Genomic DNA, 25,592 nt, shown 5'->3' with positions numbered 1-25,592 from the left:
TTTTCTTCTGAATCAATCATTTCAACAATGTTTTGTTATGACGTCGCGTTAAACTATCGTCCGTAAACCGACTTTACAGACAACCAATTTTTTATTAAAATTTAATTATTTATTTACTATATCATGTTTGCCACGTTTATCTGTATGAGGTAAAATTGGCTTACTTGGATGGAGCGACTGATTTTCATCTTCAATTTCTTAGCCACTTGAGCCTACAGGACTCACAGTTTCCGTATGCCGATCTCCAGCCCTTACGACTGCTACTCTTGTTTTAGAGATAAAAAAGGTGTAAAAAAGATTTTGAACACACCCTAACATCTTTCCCTTCTTCATTTTTCAGAAAATAACTAAATGATTGTGTTCTCCCAGTCTTATTTGTATTGGTGCATTGGTTTTTGTATGCACATTTACAGGCACTGTGCTTAATAAATCCCCACAAAAAAGAATTTTGCGAGTTTTAGTCACCTAACTTATAAAATCCTATTTAAAGTTTATCCTTGTCTGTGTCTGTCAATGTATGAAACTCATGCCAGTTTTGTTTGGAGTTTTCATAACACAGTCACAATCTTCAAGCTGTACTTAAGCTGTCACGTGTTTTTAGTGTTTTCACTTACATAACTTTCACCTCTGTTGCTCAGTCTTTTTATCAACATTTCTCTTCCGATTATCACAGTTCCGTACATGTATTTTATAGGCCTAACTACACCAACATATTCTTTCCCATCATTACTCGCCATTTTTAGGTTAGCTACTAGTAAAGTTATTTTTGTTCACAAGCACGAGTGTAAGCAGAACAAAGCAGCTGCGATGTTCCCCCACCACTGGCCGAGTGGCATGGCCCCTGCTCTGTCAAACAGTACAGCTGCCGTTCCGACTGCTCCATCTTCAACTGTGTGTTAACAGACAAGGGGATGTGCCACAGGTCCAAATAGTTACATATATATCTTACAGATAGCAGCACTAACAAGAACTGTACAGACTGTGTGGCATAGCCCCTTCTCTTTCTCAGGCCTCTATTGCTCTTGGGCCTTCTTATTAATCAAAATGTGTACTGAAATGATATAGTTAATTATAGGTGGTATATTATTTAACTTATATATTTTTAATGGCCAACAAGCTGTCTTAATGGTTTCCTTCTTGTAGAATGAAATTTAAAAAAAAATTGGTGCGTGGCGCATTAGAAGTTATACTTCACATAATAAAAACTACTTTAATTTTGCATGCAATAATTAATATAAATAACATAATAAAAGGACTAGAGTGCTATTATAAATTGGTAAAGTATAAATTCAACCAAAATAACAAATTTAAATTAATTAAAAAATCAATAAACATTCTAAATTTTAAACTAAAATATTAATTCAAATATTTATTAAATAATAATATAAAATTTATAATGCAAATAAATTATAGATATGTAAACATAATCTTACTTATATAAATGCACTTGAAAATACACTTGAAAAAGGTTATAAAGACAGTTTTTGATCTCTAATATTCACAATAAATAAATATTTTTAATGATATGGACTAGTATTCAATATAAATCACTAAATTATAAGATTTAAAAGCACATATGTATTATTTTTATTTGTATGTGGCCTTTTTTCCACCTGTGAAAATTTTGTTGCATGGTGTGTGCACATTATAAAAATTCACTCTCATAATTTTTTTATAACTCACCTAAATAAGTATAAAATAAATAATATCTTTGTAAATAAGAAATTAAATGTTTAATTTTTTGCTACATGTTATTTAAGGAAAAAGTCAAAGCACATACCTACATGATTATTGCCTTTCAGTTAACATTTTCAGTTTTCATTGATGCCAGTTCTTGAAGGCCATCAAAGTATTTCACAAATTCAGTAGATATAGTTAGTATATTATTTGATTGTGTGGAATGACAGTTAGTCTAGTAAACGTGTAGTTTTTAGTCGGTCAGATAGATTTATGTCGGGCAGTTAGTCGGCTGATGAGACACGTTGCTGCAATGTCTCTGTAATGGTGAGTGACAACACAGTACGTAACCTTACTAACAAGTGGTGTGTGGATATTCATTGTCTTGTTGTAAAGTGCTATTATGACAGCATGAACTGCATGCTGGGAGCGTTACACAAAATTATTGCTGATGGCAATTACCAGAGGTCAACAGCTTTACAAATATTTATATATTTTAAGCATTTCAGTTGATTGGCGCGTTGAAGTCAGTTTTCTCCCTGCCGTGTGGTTGAGTTGTTTCAGTGCATGGGAAGCAATTGTTCGACTCTCATAACGCACGGCTTGGCAAGTGATGACAGGTGACAAACTAACACTAAGCTCTCATCAACAAAATCACTGATGGGTATTCACTAGTGACGTCACTTATAGGAGTTTTAGTACCAAGCTGTAGAAAGTGTGATTTTCTTTTGAGAATTTGGGAAAAGTAATCAAAATACTATCCTTAAAGCCTCTAATTAGGTAGTTATATTCAACGTATTGTTAAGAAATTTGTATGGGTTTAATGACAAATAGTTTCTTTCATCCTGTGATAGAATTTTTTTAATGGTATGTAACATTTTGTTGCGTAGCTTAATAAGGTTTTTAAGAACAGTTATACAGTTGTTAATTCAGCACAAACTGCTATTGAATACCATCCGGGGGGAGGAGGGAAATCTTATGTTACGCTCATAGTACATTAAATAAAATAACTGTTTGGATATTTCTCTTCTATGTATAGTATTTTGTGGGGGAAGGCTGTTGGTTGCAGTATCACTCAGATAATATATTTACTTGATGGGCAGATTTTAAAAGACAACTAATCATATCTGACACCTTGTATTAAAGGTTTTTGTTCTTATATTCAATGTCAGATGTTTGAGGTCACCGTGTATTCAGTAGGTATTGTTTCATATATGAGTTCATCCTTGTATTTGATCTTGTCTTGCTCTCCAAGTGCAAGTGGATGTGATACTTATTTGAGAATCAAAATTATTTGTTAAAATTTTAACTTTTAGATTTTCATTATAATAGTTTAAGAACTGGTGGTATCAAAGAATGGACTCGACCCATCTTAAGTCCCGTGAGGTTAAATTCGTATATTATTATATTATTTTGAATTTTGATAGATCATAAACAAAAATTCCAGGTATCAAAGCCAAATACTTCAATTTAAACTGGTCACAAAAATTTGAGCTTTTTGAATTTCATAATTCTGGATAGTATAGTTCTGTATTTGGAAAAAAAAAATTGTTTACTTTATGTTTGGCATTGTGGACTACCTGTTATCAATTTTGGTGCTTTGTAAATTGTTTCAACTTCAACGTGACTCGATTAGTGTTACACAGTCTGTATGTCGCTGCAATTGCCGTGTTTCTAACTTGTTACCATGCGTAGTGAAATGTACCCAGTACTTACTGACCAATGCCTTATTATTTAAACTTTGCTTAACCAACAAGTTTATTATTCTAACAAGTGTTATATTTTAAGATGGAATAGGGAGCACGAATGTACAATGTACATACTGGGTCCTGGGTATCTAACAGCTAATATAATAGCTAACGGGGGAAAGCATGCTTGCATTGGAACTGCACAGGGATCACCTAACAAACTGAATCCTTTGTTGCTTCGTGCAACCATTCTCGTAGTTTGACGTCTAACTGCCCGGCCTGTTTGCCAGACGTCAGTCGTTGGATGAGGACAGGGCCGGAGGCTAACTGAAATGCATGTCTTCTTGTCTGCAGGTAAGTTCAAGCAAAGGCTCTCCTTCAAAGAGCTACAGCTCTTCCAGCTCAGCGTCCACTGAAAATGTAGTTTCCGCTCTTGAAAGCAAAGTTAAGAACAAAGTAAGTATCAGTTGGCGTAGCTGTAACATTTCACTAGGCCTCTGTTGATAAATGATTTTAAATCTATTTGTACCAGAGTAATATATGTTTATACATCCATAAATCTTCCAAAATAAAATACCTTTTTTATGCTTTATTCTAGTTTAATTTGTACAACCCTTTTCATATATGTACATAGTTAAAGATTAAGAATAAGGTGCATGTGATTTATGTTTTAAATCTCTACATTATTTATTATAATAATGTTTAATATTTCATGTTTATTAATTTTATCTACTGTCCACAGATTTATGTTGTAATGTACTTATGTACATGCTTAGGAATTGCTTAACCTCAGGTGCACGGTTATGCACAAGGGCTTAAAGCTATGGAACCTCAAAAACTACATTCTCCGAGCCACTTGGGGACCAAGTCATTGCTTATGAATTTGAGTCACGCTGGGGGTATCGGGAGTGAACCCACATCCTCGCCACACGATCACACTGTGTTAGCGATGGGAGGTCTGATAACATTAAACCTCTGCATGACCTTGCAGAGTGAAACTCTTTCTTCATGCTAATGTTTTTCTTTGTAACTAGTACGTACTATTTTCACATGCTGTTTGTTTTGTTTTTTTCCTTCCTCGTGTCTCATGTTACTAAGCTAGCGTACCCTGGATGCAGTACATACGATATGGGCAGAAGTTTGTTAAAATCACCACGAATTCTGCTCCCGTACACGTTAAAGTTCTATTGTACACGCCTGTCGGAGATCCAGCGTTCATCTCTAACACTATGTTTGAGAAAGCTGAGTTGTGTTATTTTCTGAACTGCAGACTGTTCATGTGTCGTGAACGTGTATTCCTTGCAGACTTGCGGTGGTGGAGTCCTCGCGACGAGGGGAGCGTCAGCAGTGTGTGTCCGTGAGCTACAGGCGCGTGTGGCGTGCGTTGCAGACGAGCGCGGCGGAGCTCCCCGCGGGCCGGCCCGACGACCCCCCGCTCCTGCCCGGGGAGAAGGTCCACGGGGTGGCCCGGGAGGTGACCTACCTGTGCCCCTACAGCGGGCCGTCGCGCGGCGTCCTCTCCGTCACCAACTACAAGCTGCACTTCCGCAGCACGGACCGGGACACGCCCTACGTAGTGGCCGTGCCTCTTGGAGTGGTCAGTGCCCCCGCAGGCCGATCCCTTTCCCGGGGTGGCCACTTTCCGAGAATTTCCATTTTGGGTCAGGGATTTTTGAATATGAGTTTCGCAAACATCACTATCGCAGACCAGCGTTCTGTAGCGTGGTCAGTCTGAAGCTGACTTTTTCTTATTGTGCTAGGTATGCATATTAACACAAGCATACTCTGTACCTTTTTTTTTTTTTCAAATTCTAGTTTACGTTTTACTGCCCTCAAACATTGCAGTTTGTTTTTGTCTAGAGCTCTCTCGGCATTTTCGAGGGGGGCTGTCAACCTGAAACTGATATGTTATCGTACAGTGTAACCTAAAAATTGTCAGGGAAAACTGGAAATTGTCTGTAAATTCCAAAATTTTCAAATAGTGGCAACTCTGCTTTCCCAACATCACTGGTCGCTCTCAACTGCATGACCGGCCAGCAATTCCTGACCGAGGTATGACCCTGTCGTTCTGGCCAGCCTGTAGGATCCAAGAATGAATTGCATTTGGTGGAAAAAACAGGAGTACCTTTGGAAAACCCACCAACTGGTGACTTCACGTGTGTTTGACCCAGCCAAGATTCAGTTGTGAATCGCCGTGGTGGGAGGCGAGTTTTCTGGCCACTTAGCAACTGCGGTGGTTCTGGGTTCTCTAATTATGTTGCTTTGACCATGGATTGTAATAATTAGAGCCATTAGATGATGTTAGTTCATGTGTTGGTAGGTGAGCCGCATTGAAAAAGTTGGTGGTGCTTCGAGCAGAGGCGAGAATTCCTATGGGATAGAAGTATTTTGCAAGGATATGAGAAATCTCAGGTTCGCCCATAAGCAGGTACGTCTTAGTAGTAAGTTACGGATCATAATAAAAAGACAGAGTGAATTCTATCATAAAACCAAGAAATACACTAAATCATTTTAAGAATGTTAGCATATGTTCAAATAAAATTCTGCATGTGTAAGTATATTATTATTGTTTTCAGACAAGTTTTTTTAAAATTCTTATTTGTAGAAATTCTTTTCTTTTATTTAGCTCATTACTACTATTCTGGTTTTTGTTTCAGGAAAATCACTCAAGACGAAATGTGTTTGAAAAATTGCAGCAGTATGCATTTCCACTATCTCACAAACTCCCACTGTTTGCGTTTGAGTATACCGAGACATTCCCGGAAAATGGCTGGACAGTCCACGAGCCAATAGCAGAGCTTAAGAGAATGGTAATTATCAGCGTAGTTAATAAGGCCAATCTTAACACTTTATAAAGCACATTTTAGTAAAAATTGCCACTGTAGGTGTGCATTGTTTAGTGTACAGATCAATCACAGTATTTTCATATTTTAAAATGTTGTTTCGTTTGTAATTTTATAATAATTTGCCTTTGAAATTGGTTTCCATACTTGTTAGTTATTTTTAATTAAGCGTGTTTGTTGAGTTGATGTTTGTTTCTTACAGTGTCACAATTTGTCATGATTGACACTTGGAATAAGACATTAATTATGCATGTGACAATGATAATGTTGACTTAATTGATGGTTTCATATCAGATAGGAACAAATATTTGGTCTGATCATGTAACCATACCGTATTTTCTGATATACAAAAAGGAAATTTTATGAGCACTTTAAAAGCTTCAAGCTACTACTTTTCTTGTATGTCATGTCTTTTATTTAACGGTACTTAACTTATATCAGCCTTGCGTGAAGTCAGCACATTTGGCAGTATACGCAAAATGGCAATTTTTTCACTGATTTTTTTTTTTGAAATGCCTTCCAAAAATTTTAAGATAGCACGAGGATAAGAAAAATCGTACTACGTTGTTGCCTGAGACAAAGTAACTTAGTCTCATGTAAGAGTGCAAATTTCTTTTCTAGTTCATCGCAGAAAAGCTGAACCCATTTTTGTTTTACCCGCCCTCTTATGTGCTAGAAACTCTGGTATGTTTTCATTACTCTATATTTGGGAACAAGCATCTTCTAGCAGGTATATAGATACTATATGTAAGTCTACAACTAACCAACTACAGTGAAAGATCCACAATCTGTGACGTTTGAGCTCACAGTCATGCCAGATTAAAGATTTGGCCGGATTATAGAACGTCAGTATAGTTTTCCATGGGAATACCAAATATAAAATGTAATACTACATAAATGAAACCTACAAGAACTTTAAACTCTGGTGAAAAAAAAAATGCAGGTAGCACAGTAATGCGACCTTGCGGCCAAGCTTAACAGCTGGAATCCTCCCAAAATTATTTAAATGCTGGATTACTAGGGACAAGATTATATAATTTTATATTTAGGCTAATTTTGTTTCTAAAAATAGGAGATTTCGGGGTTATAGTTTTTATTTTTTATGAATTCTGTTTATTCATAACTACAGTAGAGTCCTGCTGTTTCCGAACTAATTGGAACCGAACACCGGTCAGTTTAGCGGGCATTCGGAATAGGCAGATAGATGAATTATATCAACATATTGACTTGTTAAGGCATAAATTAAGTGCGAAGACATCTGCTAGTGTCAGCTGTGTACAGCGTTGATTGGCTTGTGAACAGGTTCAGTGAAAGTCGGAAGGGAAGGGCAGTGACTTTCGACGACTCATAGCGCAAACGCCCTACCTATCCCTTTCCCTCCCGCGTTCCAAACACATGACTCACTGCACTGAGCACTGTCTAGTCGTATCTAGCTCAGTGTTTACTCTAGCGGAGTTTGATGAACTGTGCGTGCTTATTGCAAATTTATTGTAAAACTTTGTTTCTTGAGTGTGGAGTTACTTTACCAAGTCAATGTGCCTTTTTTTATTTATGTTCGTAGTCCTTGACGTCAGCTGTTGAACATGGCAAGTAAACGAAGTCGTTCTTCATGTACTTTAAAAGAAAAACTTGAAGTGTTAAAAAGACTGCTACTAAATTATCACTCAAATATGGTGTCAGAAAAGTAACGATTAGTGACTGGAAAAAAATTGCGTTAAAATTAAGCAGTTGTTTTCTGCTTCAAGTGCAAAAAACTCTTGAAAAACTGCTAAAACTGACTGTGTCTTCATATGGAAAACTTTATGAGGCCGTATTCTTGTGGTTCACTCAAGAAAGACAGAAAGGAATCCCCATTTCTGTCCCGTTGGTAAAAGAAAAGGCGCTTCATCTAAACAAACTTATTGATGGTGACCCATCATTTTCAGCTAGCTGTGGTTTTTTGGGTCATTGGAAGAAAAGACACGGAATTATATAGCTCATGATTGCTGGAGAGAAGCTGTCAGCTGACAATGAAGCAGCTGCCAATTACCTAAAAGAATTTAAAGACCTTGACCAAAACCGCTCACCGCAGCAATTTTACAATGTGGATGTAACCAGACTGAATTTTAAGACTTTCCCTACCAAAAGTCTTGCTTCACAAGAAGAGAAATCTGCCTCAGGGTTTAAAATGGACAACCAACGTTTAACTGTCTGGGAATAGGCAAATTGGCGAAACCACCAGCGTTCACAAACATTACAATCAACTCACTTCCTGTGTATTATAAGAATAAAAAAAAAGCTTGGATGGAACACGACTTGTTCAATGAATGGTTCGATCACCAATTTGTCCCTAAAGTGACTGCATTCAATAGAGAAAATGGATTGCCTAATCGTGCTCGGTTTTTTATAGACAATATTCAATCCCACCCAGAAGAAATGAAACTTGTTTGTGGAGACATCAATGCAGTTTTTCTGCCACCCAATGTAACTTCAATTCTTCAGCCTATGGACCAGGGTGTGTTACAGACCATTAAACAAAAATACAGTAAAATGCTGCTTCGCACCTTACTTGAAGAGGATGAAAATGAACTCACAATCCTGCAAAAACTTAAGAAAATTACAATAAAAGATGTGATTTACTGGGTGGCTGGAGCATGGGATAACACTATTAAAGGTGCATTACAAAAATCATGGAAAAATCTCTGTCCTACATTGGAATTTGTTGAAACAATTTTTACACCAGTAAAAGACTTTGACCTTCTGCCACTAGTCAAGAAAATCCCTGGCTGTGAAGACGCAGAAGAAAGCTGTGTTGAGGAGAAGATTGCTGTTTAGAACAATGGCCACCAGAGGAGTAGTAATAACAGTTACAAGATAAAAACAAAGTAACATTTTTTTCCAATCTTTGTAGTATTGCAAGAAAGGCTTCCCTAAAATAACTCCTGTTATAAATTACTTCAAAATTATTGTTGCAGTCATATTTTTACATTAGAAACAGTTCATTTAACTTGAAGTTGGTAAACTTGGGGAGTGTTTGAAAGTGTTGCGCATCGCTATCGAATTTACTATATTGATATATTAGATTTTTGTGATTTTGAGTTGATTTTGGGTTATAAATGTGGATTAATGTAATGATTTTATTTGTAGTTCGGTGTTTTATGGTGTATTGATACAATTTTTGGTGTTATTCTGGTTTTATTGCAATTCATAATGTAATCTTGCCCCATGGATTACAGAATATGCTGAACCATAGAATGATGTAAGATGATCCAAAAGTGAACTTTTTTTTTGTATAATTTTTGTGTTGTCTGTAGTTATTGGTGTTTATTGTACTGTTGTATTTTTCGTGTCTGTTGTTGTGTTTGTGTATTTGTTATCACCGCCAATATGTGGTACTCTTCTTTCGTGTGTTGGCCATGTGTTGTTCTCACCTGCTACGGTACCGCCGGGGAGGGACATGTTTGTCCGTGCATGATTACCGTGCCCACCGCCCAAGTCCTAACGACTGTCTGTGGGCATGTTACAATTCTAAATCTTAATATATATATAAATCCAGTGTCCTGATGTTTGTTTCCAGTGAACTCTTCACCAAGTCAACCGATTTCGATGAAAATCTGCATTTATGTGTAATTTTTTTCCAACTTGAGAGATAGGATAGTTTCTATTTTGATTAATGGTCTTAATAATTTATAATTGTGTGACATTTCTCCATGTCCAACGCGCTGTCGTACAGCGCTATCCAGTTTGCTTTAACTCGCAGACAGTAAAGCAACGCCGGGTGCTGCAGCCGGTGGATAAATGAAATGAAATGACTTGCAGGGTGTCCCGAACGACATGTGGAAGATCTCGAAGCTGAACGAGGGCTACGAGGTGTGCGACAGCTACCCCGGGGTGTGGGCGGTGCCGGCCCAGGCGTCGGACGACGACCTGCGCGCGGTGGCCGGCTTCAGGAGCCGGGGGCGCGCGCCCGTGCTGTCGTGGATCCACCCGGAGAGCCAGGCGACGGTGACGCGCTGCTCCCAGCCGCTGGTGGGCGTGGGCGGCAAGCGCTGCCGCGAGGACGAGCGCTACCTGCAGCTGGTCATGGACGCCAACGCCCAGTCCCACAAGCTGTTCATCATGGACGCCCGGCCCAGGTGCGGCCCGCCTGCCTCATTTCACGCTACAGTAGAGCACCCCTCAACCGGCACAGGGCTGGGACGAAAAAAATAAATATTTTTATAACAATTATGAACCTTGAAAATCAAAGAAACACAAGTTCTTTTTCAAGTAATGTCTTAAGTTTATTAATATGTACGTAAGAAAAATTATGATTTATCTTTTTCTCCTTCAACTAAAAAGGAAAAAAGATATGATTACGTACACAGTACTTAAATATTTACGTATTTATACTATGCTAAATACGCTAAATGATAAAGGTGTTTTTTTGTGTCTGATCTTTAATATTTGACGCGTCAGATGTTAAATAGCCCACGCCTCATGAAGACCATAAATGGCATTATATAAGAAAATTCCGCCTAATCCGAATTTTTGCTAATCCGAACAGGGTTCGGTCCCAATTAGTTCGGATTAGCGGGACTCTACTGTACCTCATTTTGGTTTCAACATTCTTAATGCCATAAGAATTTTTGTATGGTTTATAATTAAAAATTTAATTTTTTTAAGACAGAACTCACACATAAAATTGTGTTCAAACTAAAGCATAGTGTCTATTGACAGTTTTACAGTGTATTCTTTCCCAAAAAATGAATTCTATATTAAATTCTAATGATTTCTCAAGGGGAAACTACATATTTGTAGCAGCCGATATTTACTTCAGGGATGCCAATTAAATGATACTCTTTTTTTCCCTTTTTTTAACAAAGCCAAATTTTTAAATAAATGGTAGAAAATTGATTTGCCTGAAATCAGCTTTCAGTTCTTAACGCTACCCTTTGAAGCTGGTTTTGACTACTAACTCGCTAACTACTAGTAAATGCATATTTCAGAGTAATGTTCATAATTTTGATTACATTTGGATTTGAGATCAACTATTTACTGTAGAATAATTTTATAGAATGCATTGCTAGTTTTACTTGTATAAACAGTACACAGAACCCTGTTTTACATTCTTAAATCTACAGTCTGTTTCATAAAACTTTTGTTTGGTCTGTGTGGTATAAATTTCCAGCTGTAAGGGTATATCAGTGCGGTGATCCATACGAGCATAAAAAAAAAAAAAAAAAACGTGCAGCACTCAGAATTGGGGCACTAGATGTTGGAGAGGGGGAGGAAAAGTAATAATGAGTAAAGTAGAGTTAGACAAGTTTAAGGTTTTTGCCGTCTTCTTTTTTACAATTGTGAACTTCCATTGTGCACTTTATTATTTTGTTTTATCGTTAAAGTAATTTTCCACCTATTTTTTTATTATTCAAATGAATTTTTAAAGTGTGAGATTTCACTTCTAATGCCCGTGGTGGACATAAAGCAATTTTTTTTTTCTTTTTTTGCCTCTTTAGCATTTGGATGTATTTTTGCTGGTCCCTCAAGTGATGTTAAGACAGGTTTCACAATATGTATTACGTAACTCTATAATCAGTTGACTAGCAGGTCTCATAAAGTGCATTGCATGCATTATGATTTAGGTAGCTTTGGTTAATGTGGGAAGCGATTTTAGATTGTCATTCTCTCGCTCTGCAGTCGTTCACCATTTCTTTCTTTCCTTTATCTCTCACTTGATTACCCTGCCTTTATATGACTATTTGGCTTCCTCCTGAGGTACGTATTTAGCCGTGTATGGGTCACATTTTAAAAAAATTGTACTGTGGCCCATAAGCAAATTTTGGGTCAAAAAATAATCACATTGTATTGTGTGGTTGAATAGGTTGGTTGTACTGTGTGGTTGAATTGGTTGGTTTTTAATATACTGCCACGAGTAAGTGTAAATTGTTTAATCAAAATATCTTAGTCTCGTGAAGTTCCGTGAACAGCACAGTTATTGTACAAGTGCCGTGTCTGCCGCCCGCCCGGTCTGCTGCACGCTGCTAAGACAAGGAGATAAGGGGAATATCTAAAAAATAAACCAGCCAGAGAGATAGAGAGAGCACAAGAGTATGTGTATGTTATGCCATGCGGCAGTGTTGATGGTTCTCCCCGTATTCTTTGTAAGTGTCCCGTGAACAGGCACCCACACAACTAACGTGTCGTATCTTGAGAGGTGTTCCTGATGCAACTGTGCCCAATCATTATTGTCTTTGAATGAGATTTCGCGCATTTTCAACTGAACATACTGTGGCAAAACTGCAGCCATCCCTGGTGTTTATAAGAGCACCTTTTATAATCCTCCAGCCTCGCACTAGTTTTTATAGGTGGAACAGACAAAGAGTAGCTTGCCTTGCTCTCGGTGGCAAAGGGATGGATTAAAAAAAATAAAATTCAATGGAGGAAAGGACAGCAAGGGTCCTGTCTTGTTTGGGAAATGCATGAATTGTATGGGTCGTAAATATGGGGGGGGGGGGGGAGAGTGGGCGACCTCACACCCTCCCATAGTAAACAAAGAAGAGCTGAGAGCCACCCCGCGCCCATAAGCAAAGGAACACTTCACTGGTGTCCATGGAACTCTAGTGAAGACAGATGGGAGCTGCGACCCATACACAGGGTCAACCCCTACCATGAAAATGTTCGATTTTTAAATTAAGTGGGTTACCCTTCTGCAGGTTAATGTGGTACTGTTAGATATGAAATTTAGTAAATCAAACGTAAGTACACAACATTTAGGATACTTTTTTTTAAATTTATTGTTTAGAATTTTATTTTTTTTTAGTCCTTTTGGGTTGAGATGACCTCACTTCCCTGGATTACCTATTTAGTGGTAATTTTATATGTTATTAAATTGTGTATTCTTTAATTGGTTAGTGTTTGTTTCTTCTGTGACTGGTGTACTTTATTCTTAATCACACAAAAAAAAATCATGTTTGTGTGTTAATTTTTTGGAAAGCTTTGTTCTTTGTCCCTTTTATTTTTTTGTAAAAAAAAAACTGACATTTTTGTTTTCAGTGCAAATGCTATAGCAAATAAAGCCAAAGGTGGAGGTTATGAGTCTGAGGACGCCTATCAGAATGCTGAATTGGTGTTTCTCGACATACACAATATCCATGTGATGAGAGAGTCACTTAGAAAGCTGAAAGGTAATTTAAAGATCCATCACTCTAATTTAAAGAACCTTTCTTATCTAAAAAAAAAGATTACAATGACTAGACTGTGGGTGTTTAGTGTTATTGCTAGTTCTTCTACTCACTTCCAAATTTTTGTCACAGAACTGTGTTTCCCGAACATTGAAGAATCTCGCTGGCTGTCTGGGATTGAGTCCACCCTGTGGCTGAAGCACATAAAGTGTATTCTGGCAGGAGCCGTGAGAATCGTCGATAAAGTGGAAAACCACAAGACTTCGGTTTTGGTCCACTGCTCCGATGGCTGGGACAGGACAGCTCAAGTATGGAGGGAGTACCCCCAACCCCCACTCCTCCTCTCCCCTTCCCTTGCCAACTGTAGTTGTCGACAAACCAGCTGTTTGAAGTGATTGGTAATTGTTCGTTGTGCATAATCATGGATCCAAGGAATCTGTTGCACTGACCTTTGAGTAGCGTTTGTGAAGTGCTCTACAGTTCAATTTTATCACAAAGCTATGCATCTCTTTTTTTTTTTTTTTTCCCCAGGGCAAAGTTTTCCTAATAATTGAGGTGATTTACTCTGTGATATGACACAGAAATTATCACATTTCAAAACACGCTCTGCTCATGAAATGGTGTCAATGTGTCTGCTATTTAAATATGTTTATTACTATAATACATTCTATTGTCTGTTATTTCACTAATAAAATTACACATGTAGAGTAGGTCACAGTGTTATGTAACATGCGGCAAGGTAAAACTATCTGTGCATACATTATGCACTTGCACGTTAACACCTGGCCTGACTTTTTGTTTGTTACTTCTGCACACGGCTGTCCATTTTTGTGTCTTTTCTTGCGCAGTTAACTATCGTAGTTAGTATTTATAATGTAAATGTAGTTTAAAATACTGCATTGCCACACTTTTTTTCTTTAGCAGTAATACTGATTTTTATTCACAGATCTTTATTTACACTTGGTTATGAGGACAGGAGAAAACCTAAGATATTATCTGACCTGCTTTGTTCACATTGGTATTCTTTGCCAATTGTAATTAATGAGCTTAGCACATTAATAATTTTACCTTAGACAAATATTTTAAAATTGTGTTTGTTCCCAGATGTGTAAACAGAGGGGAGATATTTGGGGGATGGATATATATATACATATATATATATATATATATATATATATATATGTGTGTGTGTGTGTGTGTGCCTCCCCCCCTCCATCAAATCATAAAAAATCTATAATTCCCACCAACAAATAGAAAGAATGTGAAAGCAAACAGCAGGAAAAGTGGTCCCCTCCCCTTGTAATGGAATCCTGCATACGCTCCAGCTGTATCCAGCTCTAGTTGTATCCGTGGGGAGGGAGCTCAGAGCCGTGATCGGTGAGTCATCACACTCGTGGCGAGGCTCACTGGCTTGTGACCCAGTTCACGAGCGCCTGGTTGGTGCCCCAGTGGTGGGAGTCACTGGTATCGTGATGATGTCCTGTGCAGCCTTCAGTCACTGTTTATTTACAGGCATAACAAAAGTCAGGTTTTTTGATTGTTTTTCGCTATATCGTGAACATTTCCACATTGATGCGGTATGATTTCAAAATGACGATTTACAACTGCTAAAATTATGCAATTTAGTTAGTGTAAAAATTCTTATTTCTCCAATTGGCCACTGAATTGTACTGTGGCCAGAATTTTTTATGTTAATGCTACTATTTATTATTATTATTATTATTATTATTATTATTATTATTATTATTAGTTCATGCCTTGGATATAGTTCTAATTGACACAAGCCCGCCTGGTAAAACATTGCTTTGTTACCAAATGATGTCTTGTTATAGATAGTACATTTTCTCATAAAAAACATGAAATGCTGTGCCAAGTTGTAATATGTTTTATCTTATTCGGACACCAAATATCTCATTATCTGCAGTTGCATTTCTGGAATTTAATTCAAAAGTCTCATTTATTAATTTAAGTTATTGGTGTTACATGGAAACACTATAAGAAACTTCAGCAATACTTTATATGTTTATATACCTTGTTTCTCACTTTCCCATTGGTCTTTTTAAGAAGCAATTGTGCAAGAAATTACCTTGAAATTTAAACGTTAAAAATGACTAACAGTTTCTTAATGATTGAACTGAAGATCAGGAGCAACTCGCATTTCAAGTTGCCGTGGTTGTTTTAATCTTCTGTAAGTTTCTATGTAAAATCGCGCTGCAATAAAATATAAACATAGGGAATATTTTTGTTACTGCAACTTAATAATTTTCTATTCTTGATGACGAGTGTGAAAGTTGTGTTATTTTGTGTATTTCAGCTGACAGCGTTGGCTATGCTAATGTTGGATCCGTACTATCGTACGATCAAAGGATTTGAAGTTCTTATTGAGAAGGAATGGCTGAGCTTTGGCCATAAATTCCAACATGTGAGTACTCCTTGTCGTCGTCATTGACCAACGTGCAGTGTCAAAGTAATGAGTAAGGACAAGATTATGTGGTGAATTGCGGTAAAACTGAAACAACGCCGAAATACATGTCAGTAAACCATATAACACGACATGCAAGTTACTACACCATAAAGCACAGAAATGTAACTGAAATCACTAAATAATAATCAGTAATTGTAATCAAAAATTTAACTTAAATCACAAAATATTAATATATTAAACTTAAGGAATGTAACATATTTTGCACAAAGGTTGTACCTAATTGATGCATTAAATAGATTGAATTTTTTTAAAAAAATATATATTTTAACTGTTATTATTATCTAATTTTTACAGTAAGGCATTGGTACATTTTCCCACCGCACAATTACTTACAGATTTATTTTTATTGTTCTGAGTAGTTAGAAACACTTATTACAATTTATTATGTCGTAAAAGATCATTGTATGTCAGTCTCAATAAATTTGTTTTGGTGAATTAAGTATTGTGAAACATTTAAATATCATATTTAATTAATAATGTGCTATATTTATGAATAAACAGTTCATAAAAAATTTAAAACAATAACACCAAAATCTCTTGTATTAAAGACAAAATTAGCCTAAAAATAAAACCATAAAATCTTGTCCTTAGTAATGAATATTGCCATAGTTTTGTAGCTTTTCCACCATTAAATCTCGTTTTCGTGCGTTTGCTTGCAGCGTATTGGCCACGGTGACGACCACCACTCGGACGCTGACAGATCGCCCGTCTTCCTGCAGTTCATCGACTGTGTCTGGCAGATCACGACTCAGTTCCCCAACGCGTTTGAGTTCAACGACTACTTCTTGATCACAATCCTGGATCATTTGTACTCGTGTCGTTTCGGAACGTTTCTTTTCAACAGGTACGAGCTACGTGTTATTATCCTGTTTGTGTTTATTTTGTGGCATCAGGAAGGCGTAGCTTTTCATAGAAATAAATATCCCTTATGCTTAGCTAATGTATGCAATATAAATGTGAGTAGCTTAAAATATATATATGAATAAAAATGTAAATCAAAATTTTAAATCTTTAAAAAATTTTAAGTGATTCCCATGAAATTTTGACACAACATTGTATTCGATTATGCACGTGTTTTTATATACCTATGTCACACCTGTTACAGGTAAAAAGATAGATAGAAATATATAAAAAAATGTTTGTGTGTTAGTCTTCTGTTTTGTAAAGATAAAAGATATGAAGATAGAGGTATAGAGAGAGGGAGATATATAGAGAAACATAGACAGATTTGAGATATATAGATAGGGAGATAGATTGAGATATAGCATATAGATAGAAATAGATACATAGAGATATATGGATATACACATGCGCATACATAGATGTAGAAATACGTATAGCGAAATTTATAGAGAGATAGAGAGAGATGCTTTGTATAAGTGTACCTACTTCAAACAAATTACAAAAAAAAAAAATTGGAAGAAGCATGCCAGACGTTAGCTAGTATCTAATATTGAAGCAGTCCGCTTAGTTTTATCTTTCATTATTTGTTTTACCAAACAAATCATAGTAGGGAATTCCTAGGATGAAAATCACCATCTGGTAGCCATGGAGTCATTGGATGTTCGGCATTGCAAGAAAGACTTCTCTGTGATAGCGCCTGCTGCGATGCAACTCGGGGGAGTGCTTGCTTGCAGCGATCGCGAGCGGGCGCTGGAGGGGGTGAAGCAGAAGACGGTGTCGCTGTGGTCGTACGTGAACTCCAGCGTGGAGGAGTACCGCAACCCGCTGTACTGGGCGTCCAGCTCCCAGCAGCTGGTGCTGGTGCCGGTCGCCAGCCTGCGCCACATCAGGCTGTGGAAGGGCCACTACTGCCGCTGGAACCCTGCCATGCGCCTGCAGGTGGGAGGACTGGTCTGCGGGGTCGCGGAACCTCAGTTTTTACTGCGATCAGGGGCTTAGCCGGGGGGGGGGTTTAGGGGTTCGACACCCCCCCTTCCCCCTTAGTACCAAATCTTTAATTAATTTCCATTACAATATTTAATTTTAAGTACCGAAAACTGCTAAAATATATCTATTTTACACCTTAAAATCCAAATTTTCCCGGACCCCCGCTTTAATATGGTGGGGGGGGGGGGGGGGGGGGGGGGGGGGTTCCATGCTTCTTAACACCCCCCATACACAAATCCTGGCTACGCCACTGGCTGTGATGGAGTAATAAAATGTGAGAACTTTCGAGAAAAATATGGAAATGAAAAAAAAGAAACCATTTTCATTTTTAGCCTACTAAATAGATAGGCCTAGACATATTTATTAAATTGTACGGTCTATCGTTGTTCTTATATTTTGGTTTACATGGCTACAAAGACGCAAACACTTAAGGCCTGTTTGGTAAATCGGTCATGCAAAAAAAAATTTGTTGTTCTGCATGCTCTGGGAGCAAGTTCATGAAAAAGCATCAAAAGAACCCATTTGTAATGAAATAAAGAGTATTTTGTTTGAATCGAATTTCAGTGATTAAATGCTTGAATTGTAACGAAATAAATCAAAGGAAAGAACTGAAATGTGTGGAAATTTTTACCTAACCGTACATATTAATGTGAAATAACCGAAATAATCTGAAACAATTTAAATGGAAATGAAATACATCCACATGTACCAAAATGAATCTGAAACCTAATACAACAAACAAAATCACTTGATACAATACAGTTTTGCTAACTTGGCATTTGGTTTGTAGGTGCATCACTTTAGTTCATCGTCGCACATTAAATATAATTAGTTCGAGACTGTCCGCTTTGAATCAACCAAAAAATACTTTGAAAAGGTTTTTAACTTTCTAACATTAAAATCAGATGCCCCAGGAAATAGTAAGTTTATTTCATAAATGTGATATAAAAAAAGTTGTACGAAATTGCATTAAATATCCTTAATGAGTCCTCAAAATGGCTCAGCAGATAATTTTAGGCACAAAGCGGAAGAATTGGAAGTACCCTTAGGAAATTTGGGTTTGCCTCTGCTGATGCAAATAACTCTGTCGAAAATTCAGCAGATGTAAACAATGACTTGTTTTTTTACAAATGGCAGTACAATACACATGTTTTTTGTTGTAATTTTTAAACATGCAAATGAATGAAATAGCATATCAGTATCATCAGCATTGAGGTTGTTATAAATTTAGGATTTTACATCTCTTTGGAAGCAAGACCATTAGAGAGGATAACTCAAAACACAGACTTGGGGTATTAAAAAAAATCTCTTGTTGATTTCACAGACAATTATAAAACCGGATAAAATAATCTAAATCCCAGAGCCAGATTTTTTTTTTGGGGGGGGGGGGGGGGGGGGGGAGCAACCTGTAAAAATTATAAATATGAAGAACTACCTTACACTTATGCAGTGAGTGATTACTTACTGTGAAACATCCGAGAAAAGTTATCTCTTTTAGTTTTAATCTCGAAAAAGTCAAAGTTATTTTAAAACTTTTGAAGCAACCTTGCAAATGTAAAATCAGAGCTTTAATATTTTAAGCTAATTTCTTTTTATGGGCAGCTAGAAAATTAATGTACCAGTTAAATAATTGAAACTATGTAACTTTTTTATAAAATGTCCTGAGTAATTTAAATAAGCAAAAAGGTTTTTTTTTTAATGTTATTATGAAGAAGTGTGTTTTTAAATCGATGTTTATTGAGTAGTAACTTTTATCTTTTAAAATTGGAACCAAGACAAGAATCTGAAGAAGTAGAATGTACTAAAAATGAAAGTGATGGTTCAGATTATATTTTAAATTGCTTGGTTATGCACTGATCCTCAATATAATAGAACCTCCATGATTATAGTAGGGACCAAGATATTGGGTACATAGTCCATGCTCATTAACTAAGTAAAGCTGGAATTGAGATCACGCTGACACCTAGTATTATTTCAAATGATCAAAAACACTTTTTTACACTTTCAGTCGTTCACAAAAGAAAATACTTTCTAACTTTTGAGCAAACACTGTGATGTGGCCGGAAGTTCCAGTTTTTTTACAGGATTGTTCTAGGATAGAGGCTTTGTAAATACAGATTTTACTCTGTGTTAAGATATGTATTTTTTGTGACTTTTGTGCTTTCTGAAAATGGACTGCATCTTATCAATGACATCCTCCATTTGCCAAGTTTACTATATTCTAAGCTGCACGATCGTTACGACTTTTTATTCGTGATAAACTGAAGACCAAAAGATTTGAGTGAATACAGTATCATCTAGTAAAAAAAGCTTAATGAGAAATCTTTGTAGTTTTACAGTAGGAACTTTTAAATCTTAACATCCTTCGGTTTGGCTTAGTCCAACACTGATTGAACTGCTTAAAATTCAGATTTTTTCAGGTGGGTTTGATGTTTGTTGACATGGTATAAGAAACTTTTCCAAACAGTGTATTCTTTATGATAGAGAAATTTTATTACAACTGGTTTTAAACATAATTGCAGTGTGTTAATATTTCTTGGGATTCCTTTAAAACTGTATTAATGGTAAGTACGTAATTCAGAAAATCGCTTATCTGTATGGCATGGTCCTAAACGTGCTGGATGGAAGAGCCTTTACTGTAATTGAGAAAGCGAGTGTCAGTCGACTTGCTGTTACAGGGTGTACACATTCAGGGAAGTAAGAGAATTTACTTTAGAGTTTTGGAAAAGTAATGGAAACTCCCCAGTGACAGTAGTTTAAGGGGAAAATGTCATCACCCAGATTGAAAGCAATCTTTTTATATAAAAATGATGTAAGCAAAGTTCTGTTTGAAATAAATAAACTGGAAAAGAGAACTAGATCAACTCTGGAGGGTGGTGGAGGCCGGACTTTCTTTATTTCTTTCAGGTAATTCCAAAATGGGTAAATTAAAATTATTAAAAAAGAAATAGGCTAGAGAAGTCAGGAGATTTTTTTTTTACTGATTCGTATGAACGCCCTAGTAAATGAGCATGCCATGGTCGGTGTGGCTGGACTGGACGTGGTCGGTGTGACTGGACTGGACGTGGTCCATGTGACTGGAATTGACGTGGTCGACGTGACTGGACTGGACGTGGTCGATGTGACTGGACTGGATGTGGTTGACGTGACTGGACGGGGTAGACGTGACTGGACTGGACGTGGTCGACGTGACCGGACTGGACGTGGTCGACTTGACTGGACTGGACGTGGTCGGTGTGACTGGACTGGATGTGGTTGACATGACTGGACGTGGTAGACGTGACTGGATGTGGTAGACGTGACTGTACTGGACGTGGTCGGTGTGACTGGACTTGACGTGGTCGACGTGACTGGACTGGACGTGGTCGGTGTGACTGGACTGGATGTGATTGACATGACTGGACGTGGTAGACGTGACTGGATGTGGTAGACGTGACTGGACTGGACGTGGTTGGTGTGACTGGACTTGACGTGGTCGACGTGACTGGACTGGACGTGGTAGACGTGACTGGATGTGGTAGACGTGACTGGACTGGACGTGGTCGGTGTGACTCGACTTGACGTGGTCGACGTGACTGGACTGGACGTGGTCGGCGTGACTGGACGTGGTTGGCGTGACTGGACTGGATGTGGTCGACGTGACTGGACGTGGTAGACGTGACTGGATGTGGTAGACGTGACTGGACTGGACGTGGTCGGTGTGACTGGACTGGATGTGGTTGACATGACTGGACGTGGTAGACGTGACTGGATGTGGTAGACGTGACTGGACTGGACGTGGTCGGTGTGACTGGACTTGAAGTGGTCGACGCTACCAGACTGGACGTGGTCGGCGTGACTGGACGTGGTTGGCGTGACTGGACTGGATGTGGTCGACGTGACTGGACGTGATCGGCGTGACTGGAATTGACGTGGTTGACGTGACCGGACTTGACGTGGTCGGCGTGACCGGACTGGACGTGGTGTGACCGGACTGGTGCGCGCTGCGCAGGACCCGGTGTTCCAGCGGGCCCGGGAGCTGCTGGTGCTGAAGGAGCAGCTGGAGAGGCAGGTGGAGGAGTGTCGCAAGGAGCAGCTGGCCCGGGCCACGGCCGCCCGCAACATGGCCACGCCCCCGCGCCTCGCCTCGCCCGTCCACAGCTAGTTCGCGACACTGCACCTCTGTGCCGCGTTCGTGTAACTATGTTAAGCATTGTTTCATTTTGTTTGTTGTGATGAAGCTGTTGGTTGAACTTGCAAATTTAAAATAATTCATTGTAAACTTCCAGAGACATTTTCTGAACTAGGAACTAGAAAGATTGGGAAATAAATCACTGTCTTGCTCTACGCAAATGACGGAGTATATATTGTAATAACTGTAAAACAATGTAAATATGTACCAAGCAACAAAATTTGTGTGTTTTTGAAAATAATGATAACATAACAATGGATAAAAATGCATATGTACCTATATTTTCAATTATTTTTACATACGTATTTAGATGATGCTATGTACTTTGTAAGTTTGATGCTACTTTTTTTTTGTAAAGTCTATAAAACTGATGATTAATAACCTAGATATTTCTTTTCTTCTTGGCTATTGTATTTTTAAGCCTTCAACCTTCCACATTATATAAAATAAGTACTCATTCATTTTTAAAATTCAGTAGTTTGGAGACCACTATAATATATTGAAGAGACCTTATCTTAAATCTTCATAGGATAATCCGCAAAGTTTGAGTTCTTTATGACACGATAATGGCAAACCCAATAAAGTGAATGTGTGACTTCCAATTTGCAATTTATGAATGTCACTCTTTATAAAGGCCAGTCACTTAGTTTCAGTTGATTTAATCGTATTCTGTTGTACAGCCACTTACTGCTGGAAGTACTTGAAGTTGAGAAGTTACAACATTTAAATGACTTATATAACTTTGAATTATTTATGAAAACTTGAGTTTGTGGATAACAAACCGGGTATGTTAAGCCTGAAGAGACTTGTTTTTAACTGACTCAAAATAACATTAACTTGATTAAACCTAAATGGTAAATATTGGTTGCAGGATGAATACTGTCTACTTGTATGAAGAGTTAAATTTTAAACTAAAACTGATCAGTCTTTTTTTTTTTTAACTTGGAAAAAAAGATCGTTTGTTTGAAATATGTGACTAGTATACGCCACTGTCAGGTCCTACCTATTTTTTGATATTTGTTTAATAATTGGTTCTACTTTGTTATCTGCTGCTGGCTAACACAGTTGGTAGAAGTACCCTTTACGCTGGACTCGTGTGTCCTGAGTTGTGTTTGTGGCACCTTAACTCTGCAGTGGCCTTCAATTTGTTGCTTTGCCTTTGACAAGAAAAAAAGATTTCTGTTTGAAGCTAAAACAGTTCACCATTCATCAATTAATGTAAATAAATAACCGTAATAATGTACACTGTATTTACTAGTCTCCAAGCTGTTTCTTTTTTTACACTTTTAGAATTTTGTATATGTTGTGTTGTAGAAGCTATGAATAGGATTTTTCTGAATACAATCTTATTTTTTTATCCCTAAAAATCTTGATTTCAGCACCAAGGGGGGTGATAAACAGGTAAGCTGTGGTGTCGCAAAGTTGCTCGCCATGTGGCCAATGAACAATTGGTAATGCATAGAGACAAGATTTTATGGCTTTATTTTATTCCAATTTCGTTCTTGCAACAGAAGATTTCGCTATTGTTTTTATTTTTTATGAATTTTGATTATTAATAAAGATAGCATAATATGAAACAAACCTGATACATACTTAAATGTTTCATTATATTTCTTTCACCAAAACCGTGTTATTTTGACTGATAGTATGTGATACACTTTCACAATAATTAGAATATAATGATTTGTAATACGCTTTTCTATTTACTCTGAAAATGAAAATAAATCGGAAAGTATTTGTGTGTTTGGAAAATGTATCAGCATCGTAATGTACAAATGAGTTTCTAATAACAATATTGCAAGATAAAAAGTGTAAAACATTTTGCAATCTATTTAGTACAGGAATCCAGCTGATAATTATGGCCGGCAGGTTGCATTACTGTATGGCCAGAATTTTTAGCTCGCGCTCAGTTTATCATCACTGTTGTTTTTAATTTAAATACTATTTATAGGGGGTGCATTTCACATTCCCTGTAAAACTATGTTGACGATCGATAATGTGTCATGGCAGTGGTCCTGAAGGTGCTAGATTGAAGACTTTTAACTGTTACGTTAGTGTATAGATAGATGGTCACACTGTACGTGTGTGTGTATTTGCGTGTATCTGCTGGTGTAATCCTAGAACTAGTCCGAAGTCTCATCAATCTCTGGCTGGACGAACGGGAAGGAAGGATAGAAAGGATCAGTTTTTGTGTGCAGTCGTGCAGATCTCCTCACCCCGCATGGAGTCGTGGTTACAACAGGCCGGAAGTCAGCGTTGGTCGTTGCCTGGGACAAGGCCCGTCATGAGCCGGGGAGGGGGGGGGGGGGTGGTTTGAGTTTCTAGATTTTTTAAATGCTTGGGTTTACCCCTTATAGGGTAAAAATTACAGGCCTATTTTTATTAAAATTCATTGGAAATATAAATGGTGTAGTAATGCACAGATTGCATTTAAAATTACAGCCATGTTATTTTTATTTTTTAACAGTCTAAATATTGGGCTCTGTTAATGGGGCCCAGCAAAGTCATCATTTGCCCCAGGACCCTAAGTTTTCCTTCGACGGCCCTGCCTGTAACTTGACAAGCAGATTAATACACAAGGAAGGGGGAGATCTTATTTAACTACAGACTTTTATATTCCACAGCATGAAGTGAAGCAGGACAGATGAACACCGAACACTGGCTGTAAGCATGGCTGCAAGTTGTGCGTGCTCGGGTTGTGTTGTTCATGTAACAGCAACATTAATACTGCTGGAGGTGTGTGTTCCATGCAACAAGGGCGTTAGTACTCTAAGAAAAAAATGGGTAGTAGCCCTAACCTCTTGAAACTACATTAAATTCTCATCTTGCATGATGGAAACTACAGTACCTACTTCAATGATTGGATTTTAAGGTCTTACTTCTATGGTAACTAGCCCATTCTGTTGATGTAAGTCCATTCGTTACGATGCAGTTGTAAATATTCTTGTACCTTGATTTTATAAACTACTACTAAATGATAATTGAATAAATAACATTAGCAAAAAATACTTAAGTTTTCTTTTCTACCTTATCTAGTGACTAAAATAAAATAATGTAATTTTTTTTCTATGTAACGCATACAAATGTGGTTATGTATGTATATGTTAATGTCAATGACCGGGTTGAGTGGAAGGAAAGGTGCAACTGCAGTTAAATAGAATATATAAAATTAACAATATTTGATAATTAACAGTTTTTGTTAACCAAGAAACATTTAAATCTCATTAGAGTGGCTTTATTATATTATATCTTTTAAGATAATAAAAAAAAACGTGAAAATTCGCGATAATAAAAAACAAAAACATACATATTTCTAATTTGTAAAAATTACTTTCTTACATTGTTTCTGTTCCAATCTCAAACTTTGTCTACACACACAATACCTTTAATAAACAGTAAAAAACTTGGATGACGAATTTCCAAATTATACTTTACTTAATAAACAAACATCGTTCTTTGTAACGTAAATTCATCGAATATGCGCGCGCATGCATGAAACATACGAAAAATGCGAGTAACGAAATGCAGCCGTGTGTAACGCTTCGTTACTCGTATGTAGACGGCGCACCCGTTACTCAGTAACAAATACATACGGTTTGCTACAGCTCTAGCCATTACTAAGGCAGGAACTTTCATAAAAATTTTAAACAGGACTTTATATCACACATTTAATGGCGTAAATGATGAGACCCCGGA

General features: G+C 37.4%; 1 protein-coding gene across 6 annotated transcripts in view; it reads left to right on the top strand.

Moving 5' to 3' along the window:
* Positions 1–22,175, top strand: part of LOC134532473 (myotubularin-related protein 2) — a 32,159-nt gene extending 9,984 nt beyond the window's left edge. For 4 of the 6 annotated variants that reach the window (XM_063368921.1, XM_063368903.1, XM_063368894.1 and 1 more), the window contains exons 3-13: positions 3,720–3,821; positions 4,756–4,962; positions 5,686–5,793; positions 6,023–6,175; positions 10,007–10,323; positions 13,223–13,353; positions 13,483–13,658; positions 15,665–15,772; positions 16,495–16,679; positions 17,473–17,677; positions 21,717–22,175. In XM_063368921.1, the coding sequence (XP_063224991.1) occupies positions 3,720–3,821; positions 4,756–4,962; positions 5,686–5,793; positions 6,023–6,175; positions 10,007–10,323; positions 13,223–13,353; positions 13,483–13,658; positions 15,665–15,772; positions 16,495–16,679; positions 17,473–17,677; positions 21,717–21,869 (1,845 nt within the window). In that variant the 3' untranslated portion in view covers positions 21,870–22,175. The remainder of the gene's footprint in view (positions 1–3,719; positions 3,822–4,755; positions 4,963–5,685; positions 5,794–6,022; positions 6,176–10,006; positions 10,324–13,222; positions 13,354–13,482; positions 13,659–15,664; positions 15,773–16,494; positions 16,680–17,472; positions 17,678–21,716) is intronic. The other 2 variants (XM_063368940.1, XM_063368930.1) reach the window with 1 other exon arrangement.
* Positions 22,176–25,592: the final 3,417 nt, after the last annotated feature.

Source organism: Bacillus rossius, chromosome 1 (genome assembly GCF_032445375.1).
Source record: "Bacillus rossius redtenbacheri isolate Brsri chromosome 1, Brsri_v3, whole genome shotgun sequence".
NCBI lineage: Eukaryota > Metazoa > Arthropoda > Insecta > Phasmatodea > Bacillidae > Bacillus > Bacillus rossius.
This window is presented reverse-complemented; position numbering and strand designations above follow the sequence as displayed.